At 52.0% G+C, this 9,827-nt stretch overlaps 1 protein-coding gene across 1 annotated transcript; it reads left to right on the forward strand.

The window, feature by feature from the left end:
- Positions 1 to 236: 236 nt before the first annotated feature.
- LOC105531770 (fatty-acid amide hydrolase 1-like) lies at positions 237 to 2,908 on the forward strand. Its single transcript, XM_011969775.1, has 4 exons — positions 237 to 426; positions 1,682 to 1,722; positions 2,368 to 2,492; positions 2,580 to 2,908. The coding sequence occupies exons 1-4, from the start codon at positions 314 to 316 to the stop codon at positions 2,616 to 2,618; spliced, it is 318 nt and encodes a 105-aa protein (XP_011825165.1). The 5' UTR covers positions 237 to 313; the 3' UTR covers positions 2,619 to 2,908.
- Positions 2,909 to 9,827: the final 6,919 nt, after the last annotated feature.

Genomic DNA, 9,827 nt, shown 5'->3' on the forward strand with positions numbered 1-9,827 from the left:
ATACTAGGAGTCATGGCTGGTGTCTGATCTTGGTCTTTCTTGCAGCAGCGGCCCCTCACTCCAGCTGGAAGGGAGTCCAGGAAGCCTCAGCCTTAGGGAGGAGCTCATGGAGCCCAGGAAGCCCTGGGGTCGACTCTGGAGGGTGGTTGGCCCCCATATGGGGAGGGGTCTGCCCAGTGAGGCTTTCACTCTCAGCTCCTTTTCTTCTGCTTCCCTTAGCTTTGAGTGCAGCAACCCCATCTATGGCCAGACGTTGAACCCACTGAACTTAAAGAAGACATGTGGGGGCTCCTCAGGGGGAGAGGGAGCTCTGATGGCAGAAAGAGGGTCCATCCTAGACATGGGTACTGACACAGGTGACAGCATCTGCATATCAGCCAGCTTCTGTGGTGTTTATGGCCTCTGGACTGCAGGTTCCCACCTCAGGTACCCATTGATGGTGGTGGTGGGGTGGGTTTGGACCTGCCTAGAGGAACTAGGGGAAGTAGAGGGGTCTGCTCCTCCCATCAACTTTCATCTACCCAGCTCAGTACTAGGGGAAGTGGATAGGAGGGCTTCAAATAACTCCTGCAGTAGCCATGCCAAACATACCATGTTTTGTCCAGGCAGCAGCAATGTAATTAATGTAGAAGTAATTAATGACCTTCCACTCATTAATCCATCAGTTCATTAATTCATTAATCAATACAACTCTCCATCCACATACCCTTTCTCTTACTCACTCATCAATCTGTCCATTTATCTATCTATCCATCCGTCATCCATTCAACTACCACGTGGTCATCATCTCAGTCTCTATCCATCAATTAATTTTACCATTCAACGACTATTTATTTAAAAGATTTTTATTGAGTATTTACTGTGTCAGACATAACAGTTCCTTGGGTACTAGCTACTTGGGTAGCCCTTGAAAAACTTACACACACCCTTCCTTCCAACCATTTATTTATCCATCCATCTTTCCATCCATCCATTTGTGTATCCATCCGTCTATCAATCCACATTTGTATCTCTCCATCCATCCATCCATCCATCCATCCATCCATCCATCCATCCACCCACCCACCCATTCATTGTGTATGCATGCATGCATGCATCCACCCATCTCTCAACTCCACTCTGTGTACCCACACCATGGCACCTATACTGGGGACACAGACACTCTTGGACCCAGCCTCTGCCCCTGCCCCTGCTGTGCTCTTAGACACAGAAATGACTTAGTCAGAAAGTGATCAGGTCTCTAAGAGAGGGTCAGAGCTTGTGGGAATGCACAAGAGGAAGCTGACATTTTCTTCAACAGAGATTTATTAAAAGTTTATACTCTTGACTTTCAGAGCAGGGCAAGGGAAGGGAAGGATTCCTGGAGGAGGCAGCATTTGAGCGTGGTTTTGAGGGCTGGACATGCAGAGATGATGTGGCGTCTAGAAGGCTGTAAGATAGTGTGTAAGTGGCTGACCTTGCCTGCAGCAATATGCACGTATGGAAGGGCTAGAAGGGGAAGCCATGGAGAGTTAGAGCCTTGAAAGGCAGTCAAAGAGATCAGACTTTATGCTGTGAGCAGTAGAGAGTCACGGAAGGTTGAAGCAGCTCCTATTTTTCTGGGCTGCACCCTGGGGGAGCTCAAGCCTCCTGGCACCCCGGCACCTCCCTTCACATGCTGAGCTGTGGGAGTGTTTTGTAGCTACACTGGAATTGCCTCTGCCATCAAGGGGAGAAAATTGGGTAAGTCCTGGTTTGTGCCTGTGGTCACCCCATTTAAAGATGAACCTGCCCGTCTTTCTCCCAAGGACATTTTGCTCAGCTTATATCTCCAGACAGATCAGCCCCACAGATGATGACTGGGAGAGGGACTGCATGGTTCCCACCCAGCCTCCCCTTGTCCAGTGACTCTTGGCCCTCTGAGAAGGGCTTCTGTCCTGCTATCTAGCTTTAATCTCTTCCTTTGTCTTGACCATGACCCTGGAACCCACCCTCTGAGGCCAGGCAGTTGGGATGCCCAGGGCAGAACAAATGAGAGCTGCTGGCTGGGTGCGGTGGCTCATATCTGTAATCCCAGGACTTTGGGAGGCTGAGGCGGGCAGATGACTTGAGGTCAGGAATTCGAGACCAGTCTGGCCAACATGGTGAAATCCCGTCTCTACTAAAAATACAAAACTTAGCCAGGTGTGGTGGCGGGCACCTGTAATCCCAGCTACTGGGGAGGCTGAGGCAGGAGAATTGCTTGAACCCAGGAGGCGGAGGTTGCAGTGAGCAGAGATCATGCCACTGCACTCCAGCCTGGGTGACAGAGGAAAACTTCGTCTCAAACAACAACAACAAACAAACAAAATGAGAGGTGCCTGCTTCTCTCCCCTCCTCTTTGTGCAGTGACCACAGTGGTGGTCCCCATGGCCTGGGACGTGGAGAGCCTGGCGCTGTGCCTGCGAACCCTGCTGAGTGAAGACAGGTACCGACTGGACCCCACTGTGCCCCGGATGCCCTTCAGGGAGGAGGTAAGCCAGGTGGGAGAGCAGACCTGGGAGTTTCCTTGCCCCCTACCATCATTCCTCCCTGACCTGTCTGCCATCTCACCTTCCCAGGTGAAGACCCCCTTACCCACCCCAGGCTACAGTGAGTGAGAAGCCCACATGCTCAGTCCAGTTTGTTTCCTGCCCCTGCTGGACGCCAGCTGCTTTGGCCTCTTGGCTATCTGGAGCCATAGCTGTAAGTGCCCCCAAAGAGGGCCTCCAGTGCCATATACTCAACCCATGCAGGCAGAATACTCAGCAAGTGTGGTTCAGAGGATGTGGCATCCAGTTAAGCTAGGCTTTTAACCCTCTAGGTAACCCTGGCCAAGTCACATCTCTTCTCTCGGCCTTAACCTCCCCATCAGTACAATAAAGAGGTTAGGCTGGGAGATCACTCCACACCCTTCTATCTACAGCAGCCTTCATTTGTTCGTTAATTCATTCAACAACATTTGCTTGTACCAGCTGTGTGCCAGGCTCAATGTGTCTCATCCTAACACTCTACAGAATGAGCAGTGCTCCTCCCATTTACACAGTGCCACTGTGTAATGGCACTGTTGGAGTGCCATTGAGGATGGAGCAGTTCTCCTCCTCAGCTGGGGAGACTGAGGGGAAGTGAAATGACTTGCCTATGATCATGTAGTTAGTAACTGGTAGAGCTGGCTTTGAACCCAGCAGAACCCTCTCCATAGGGCAGTTTCTGTCTACCTCCTGGCAATGTCTGTTCCTCCAATTCCCTACACCCCTCCTAGCATTATCAACCTGAGATCATTGTATATCATCCATGATTTGCCCCTACAAACATGTAGTGTGTGATGGGTGAGGGGTGGCAGCCTCTCTGGCAGCACCCCACTTCCTAGGACTAGGGGCCCTCCACCCCAGACCCTAGTCTGGGTATTTGCCCCTATTGATCTCCATCCTCATCTTCTCCTAACATTTCTCTAGCTTAAAGATATTTTTGTCTATGCATGACTTACTCACCTGCCCACCCACTCAACTCCAACCATCCATTCATCCACTCACCCACATATGCATTCAACCCTCTGCCCACCCAGCTACCCACCATCTCATACATACATCCACCCACCCACCCAGGAGTCAGTCTACCATCTATCTACTATCCACCCCATCCGCCCAATCACCTATCGCATCTATTTCTCCTTCTTCCAGGGGGCTCCCCAGAGCACCTAGAGCCTGGAGAGTATATAGGGAGGCTCCCGCGGGTCTTGGGGTGTCCACGTGGATTCCCCCCTTGGTGAGGACAGCTGTAGACCAAGGCCCTGCCCTTAAAGTCTGGTTCCTGGAGACAGTGGGGCCACCTTGGCCCCAGCCCAGTCTCTCCTCTGAGCTCCACCCAGCCCCTTGTGCCCCCAGGTTTACACCAGTAACCAGCCCCTTCGAATCGGCTGCTATGAATCAGATGGTTACATCCAGCCATCCCCTATCATGGCCAGGGCTGTGCAGCCACCTCTTGGCTGCCCCAGGATGCATGACACCAGATAGTTTCACCTGGTCCTGGGTGAGAGAGAGACCGAACCAGTGCGAGGATGCTGGGCAGGGCCATTCTTGGAGACAAAGGTGGCTACATCTGAGTTTGAGGTGCTGAGATAATTGTGTTTCCCCTGTGCTTCCTGGAGAAGACTGATGGGGTGGAGGTGGGGATAGGGTGAGCCCTACCCTGTAAGGAAGGCATCAAGCTTTTGTGTCTTCTTCCTTCAGGGGTGGAGATTCAGGAACTCACTCCTGTAATTCCTTTAGCTTGGGTCTCTGTTGCCTCCATCAAGGGGCTATGAGGAGCTTTCTGTCTCCAAAATCCCCACCCTAGCCTTACCCCCACCTCCCCTGCCTCCAGTGACTTGTCCTGGCCTCACTTCCCCTTTGAGATTCTACGATGTGATCTTGCGCTAGCCTTTTAAATTCCCTGGGCTTGTTTTCTACCCAATGGGGTGGCTGTGAAGATTAAATGTGGTTCCATAGATAAAGCACTTGGCATGCTAGCTGGGTCACAGTGAAGCGTGAAGGAAATGAGGGCTGCTCTCGTTCTGTTCTGTCGCATCTGTGTGTGGGGTGAGGGAGTGGGGTGGCAGAAGAGCGACCAGTGACACAGGCCTCCCATGCATGCTGAGGCACTGAGCTGGACGGAGATGCACCAGATGATGTGGCATCCCTCTTGAAATCTTGGGGGATACAGAGACAGAGAACCAGGCAGGGTTGGGGAAGCTCCGGATCCTGACTCTGCCTCTGCCTCCCCAGGTTATCCCCTTCTCCATCCCCCGGGCAGAGTATGCCATCAAAGACTTATATGCAGGGGGGATGTTTACTGATGGAGGGGCCACTCTTCTAGAGAAGCTGTACGTTATCTGCTGGGACTCAGGGGTGGGGCATGGTGGAAACAAGGTAGGGGAGGGGACTGGAGCCAACCTGAGTCCCAGGAGGGAAACTGGGGGCCTGGGCTGGGATGGCTCTGGCTAACAGTGTGACCTTATGCAGCAAGCCACCCACTGCGCCTGTCTTTAGGATGCACCTGTTCCGGGGGTGGGGCTGAGAGCAGAAGCGCATCTTTGGGTTTGGCCTTCTTCTTGTCTACGGAGTAGAAGTTGGTTGGCTGTGGGGGCAGGCCATTGGCTAAAGGCTGTGATTGACCCATCTGTGACTGGTTCCTCAGAGAGGGGGACATTATGGATCCCAGCGTAAAGGGCATGGTCAACCAGCTCTGCCTGCCAGACCCTGTCAAGTGTTTCTTGGCCTGGTTCCCAAGGTACATAGTAAATGCGGGCCCTGGTTAGGGAGGGCTTTGGAAGGGCAGGGGCACAGGGAGTAGGAAGGACTCAGAAAGCAGAGGGAGCCCACAGAAGGAGAGGAAGTGGGGTCAGAGAGAAGGATGAGGCCCAGAGAATGGTGGTAGCTCAGAGAGGGGTTCAAAATGGGGAAGAAGAATGAAGGGCTGGGTAGACGGTGGCTCCTGTCTGTAATCCCAGTACTTTGGGAGGCCAAGGAGGATCACTTGAGCCCAGGAGTTTGAGACCAGCCTGGGCAACACAGTGGCACTCCATTCTCTAAAAAGAATGGGGAAAAAAAAAAAAAACACAACTAGCTGGGCATGGTGGTGCATGCCTGTGGTCCCAGCTACTCAGGAGGCTGAGGTGGGAGGATTGCTTGAGCCCAGAAGGTGAAGGCTGCAGTGAGCTGAGATTGTGCACTGCACTCCAGCTTGGGTGACAAGTAAGACTCTGTCTTAAAAAAAAATTAATTAGAAAAAATAGTGAAAGAAGGGGATGGGGCTAAAAGAGTAGGGTGCTCACAGAGAGGGGAGGGGGTTTCCGAGAGGAGGCTCAGAAAGGGGGAAGGGCATTTGGAGGGCTGCAGGGCTGGTGTGAGCTCGGAGAAGCTCAGGGCTTGGTGAAGTGGTGTAGGCTTGTTGAGGATCGGAGGGTTCCATGTCAGTGTGTTGATTCATGCCACCCTTCTTGGACCCCCTCCTGGGCAGGCTGGCTGTTTCCCTGTGGGTTCTGAAGTTGAACTCACCATCTCATCCCCCTCTAGGATCCCCGAACTAGCCAGCATCTTGAAGAGATTCGTGGAGTGGGGTGAGTCTCCCTAGGGCCAGCTTCTACCCACAAGGGTTGTCCACGGGATGGTGGGAATTGAGGAGGAGCATGTGGCTAGAGTTGGTGTCCACTTAGAGGGGGAACTATTTAGATTTTGGACTTTAATTAGTGTTTTAAGATCATGCCTGACATTAGCGTTATATTGAGACTTTTGATTGGTGTTGGGACTTGATTTGGAGTTAAGATCTGAATTAAGGCCGGGTGTGGTGGCTCACGCCTGTGATCCCAGCACTTTGGGAGGCCAAACGGGAAGGATCACTTGAGGCCAGGGATTTAAGACCAGCCAGGACAACATGATGAAACCTGTCCCTACTAAAAATACAAAAATCAGCAGGTGTGATGGCATGTGCCTGTATCCCAGCTACTCGGGAGGCTGAGGCATGAGAATCATTTGAACCCAGGAGGTGGAGGTTGCAGTGAGCCAAGATGGTGCCACTGTACTCTAGCCTGGGTGATAGAGAGAGACTCTGTCTCAAGGAAAAAAAAAAATTCTGAATTAAGGCTAAGCTAGGTTGAGGTAAAGTGTGGGGCTGAAGTTGAGATTAGGTTTTATTTGGGGTTGGGCTTAAGACTGAGGCTGGGGTTGCAGTCGGTTTGGGTTGGGGTTGGGGCAAAGATAGATTTGGAAGTGGGTTGGGACTGAGGTTGGAGTTGGGGTGGGGCTAGAGTTAGGGTTAGAGATGAGGTTGGGAGAGGATTCTGGTGTGGGCTTGGGTTTGCTGTTGGTCTTGGCCTGGTGGGGTTGGTGTTGAGATGCTGGGCAGAATTGGGTTGGAGTGGCCTGAGGGCTAACTGGGTGCCTCACAGATTAGGGTAAGGAGCCTGTGGCCTTTGAGGGAGCCCCTGAGTTCCTGCGACCGGTGGAATGAAGGGTGGATTGACCAGAGGATGTGTACTCTTGGGGACCTTGGGCAGGCAAGATGTCTTGGCCAGGGGACAAGACACAGGGTCACTCTCATCCCATCAGTTGATCTGCAGTGTGCACTGAGGCCTTGGGTGCCATGTCCCCATTTGCATAAAAGGGGTCCCTCCCATGCTGACCTTTGAATTTCTCAGAGTCTTCCTCGTTCTTTCAGGACACCCAAGAAACTGCGGGAGCAGCACACAGCAGTGGAGGTAATGCATGCCTGGGAAGACCTTGAGGGGCTGCTGGAGCCGGGGCTGCAGACACCTGGGTAGTGCCCTGAGTGGTCAGAGTTATGGCCTGGCCTGCAGAGGAGGCCCAACTGGACCTGGGTGGGGGCGCTTGGTGACCTCAGAAGTTATTCTAGTCCATCTCCCTAGAGCATTGTCCGCAAATCCTTGTGACCTGAGATTCAGCTTCCCATTCCTTCACCTCTGTCCCTGGGAAGACCCTGAACCTCCACAGGTATCTCAGGCCGAAGCTCATAGCCTGAGACTTCCTCCTGGTGTGCAACTCAGTGCTGCCTGGCAGCATCTGACCTTGTCTGGCAAACAGTAACCCCTGCTCGTCCTACCCTTCCCACCCCTCACTGTCCCTGCAGGAATATCAGCAAGAGTTCATAGCCAAGTGGAGGTCCCTGGACCTGGATGTCCTGCTGGTGCCAGTTCTGGGCTCTGCCTTCTATATAGGCTCTTCCTCCCTAGCACAGTGGGTCCTGGTGGGGTTGAGACTGGGAGTCCAGACTGGGAGTCCTGCCCCAGCCTCTGTGATCTTGCTCTCTGTCTCCATTCACTTTTTAAAAATATTTCTTAAATTGAGATAAAAGTCAGATAACACAAATTCACTATTTTAAAGTGTACAATTAAGTGGTTTTTAGTATTTCAAAATGTTGTGCAACCACCACCATTGTAAAATGTCTGAACATTTCTGTCACCCTGAAAGGAAAACTTGTACCTGTTAGCAGTTTCCATTCACTTTGAACTGTATGGAAGTATAATTCACACGCAATAAAATTCACCGATTTTAAGTGTAATTTGATGAATTTTGACAAATGTATACAGTTGTATAACCACCACTATAATCAGAAATACAGAATATATTTTTAGAATTTATAGGATATATATTCCATCACCCCCAAATTTCCCTCATGTCTCTGCAGTTCAGTCTATCCCTAACCCCAGCACCCACCGATCTGCTTTCTGTCACCATAGTTTTTGCCTTTTCTAGAATTTCATACAAATGGAATCAAAGGGTATGAAGCTTTTGTGTTTGGCTTCTTCCACTTAGCACATCCATTTACTCCTTTTTTTTTTTTTTTTTGAGACAGAGTCTTGGTCTGTCACCCAGGTTGGAGTGCAGTGGCACAATCTCGACTCACTGCAACCTCCTCTGCCTCCTGGTTTCAAGCAATTCTCCTGCCTCAGCCTCCCAAGTAGCTGGAATTACAGATATGTGCACCACCATGCCTGGCTAATTTTTGTATTTTTAGTAGAGACACGGTTGTGCCATGTTGGCCAGGTTGGTCTTGAACTCCCAACCTCAGGTGATCCATCCACCTCAGCCTCCCAAAGTGCTGGCATTACAGGCGTGAGCCACCCTGCCCGGCCCATCCATTTACTCTTAACATGTTCTCTGCTGCCCCACTTCAAAAGGTGTCTTCAGCCCAACCTGCCCAAAACATGGGCTCAGGACAGGGTAGTATCTGGGGCATCCCTGGGTCTCATGCACAGGTGCTGGCCTCCAAGGTGCTGCCCAAGGCAGGATGAAACTCAGTTCCAAATCTGAACCTGACTCCTCTCCCCTGACCTTAAGAACATGTCCTCCTGGGTCCCCCCACCGTGGCCAGCCAAAGGCGCATCCCACGCCTGACTCTCCCTACACACTGCTGGCTGCTGCAGAAGAGCTGTCCTTTCAACTCCAGGTGGCGCTGTACACCCCTACTATCTTGAAGTCCGGTGCACAGGAAGGCATGGGCTGAATCCTCTGCCATCCACTAGCTGTGTAGCCTTGGAAAAGGCCCTAATCCTGCCGCCTCGATTTCCTCACTTGTACACAGTCAATAGTAATCCCCACCTCACAGAGTGGAGAGGATTCAAGGAATCAGCAATGTGATGAGGCCAGCACAGTGTCTGGCACTAAGTAAGGCTTCTGCAATGCAGATTCCCTCCTTCCCTTCACCCTGGGGAGAGCCTGAGGCCATTGTCAAGATGACTCCTGACGCAAACTGGCTACTCCGAGCCCAGAGCGCTGAAGTTCCCAGAAGGACCGGGAGGGGGCGCCCACCCACATTCTTCTGCATCTGAGTCTGCGCTGACGATTTCCTGGGCTTATCTGGATCTTCCTGCAGAAAGCCAGTCTTACATGACCCTGTACAACCTCCTGGGCTTTCCCGCGGGCGCGGTGCCTGTCAGGACGAGGGGAAACTGGCCTTCTACAAGGGGTACTACGGAGATAGTTCTGACAAAAATTTCTCAGAGGTCAGTTTCCTTCTCCGAGCCTCTCCCGCAGCGGGGACTAACCAGGGCTGGTTCTATCCGGGTTGGGGCCCGTGGCGGGTGGTGGTGGAGAGAGTAGGGCGGGGCTGGTGTTTACCCTTTGGCACTTATGCTACTTTCTCCCCAACCCTGAGGACACATCATTTGACCTTCATGACAGCCCCACCCATATCAGGGGAGAAAACTTTGCAAAACCAGTGGTTTTCTTTGCATATCTCCTCCTCCTCCTCCTCCTCCTTCTCCTTCTCCTTCCTCCTCCTCCTTCTTCTCCTCCTTCCTCCTCCTCCTCCTTCTCCTTCTCCTCCTTCCTCCT

Source organism: Mandrillus leucophaeus, unplaced genomic scaffold (assembly GCF_000951045.1).
Source record: "Mandrillus leucophaeus isolate KB7577 unplaced genomic scaffold, Mleu.le_1.0 Scaffold902, whole genome shotgun sequence".
Lineage (NCBI taxonomy): Eukaryota > Metazoa > Chordata > Mammalia > Primates > Cercopithecidae > Mandrillus > Mandrillus leucophaeus.

Bases quoted from the DNA above. Each gene is read 5' to 3' on its own strand.
- LOC105531770 (XM_011969775.1), top strand. From the start codon at position 314: ATGGCAGAAAGAGGGTCCATCCTAGACATGGGTACTGACACAGGTGAC. The intron at 1,723-2,367 runs GTAAGTCCTGGT...CTCTTTGTGCAG, and splicing joins CATCAAGGGGAGAAAATTGG to TGACCACAGTGGTGGTCCCC. The intron at 2,493-2,579 runs GTAAGCCAGGTG...TCACCTTCCCAG, and splicing joins GGATGCCCTTCAGGGAGGAG to GTGAAGACCCCCTTACCCAC.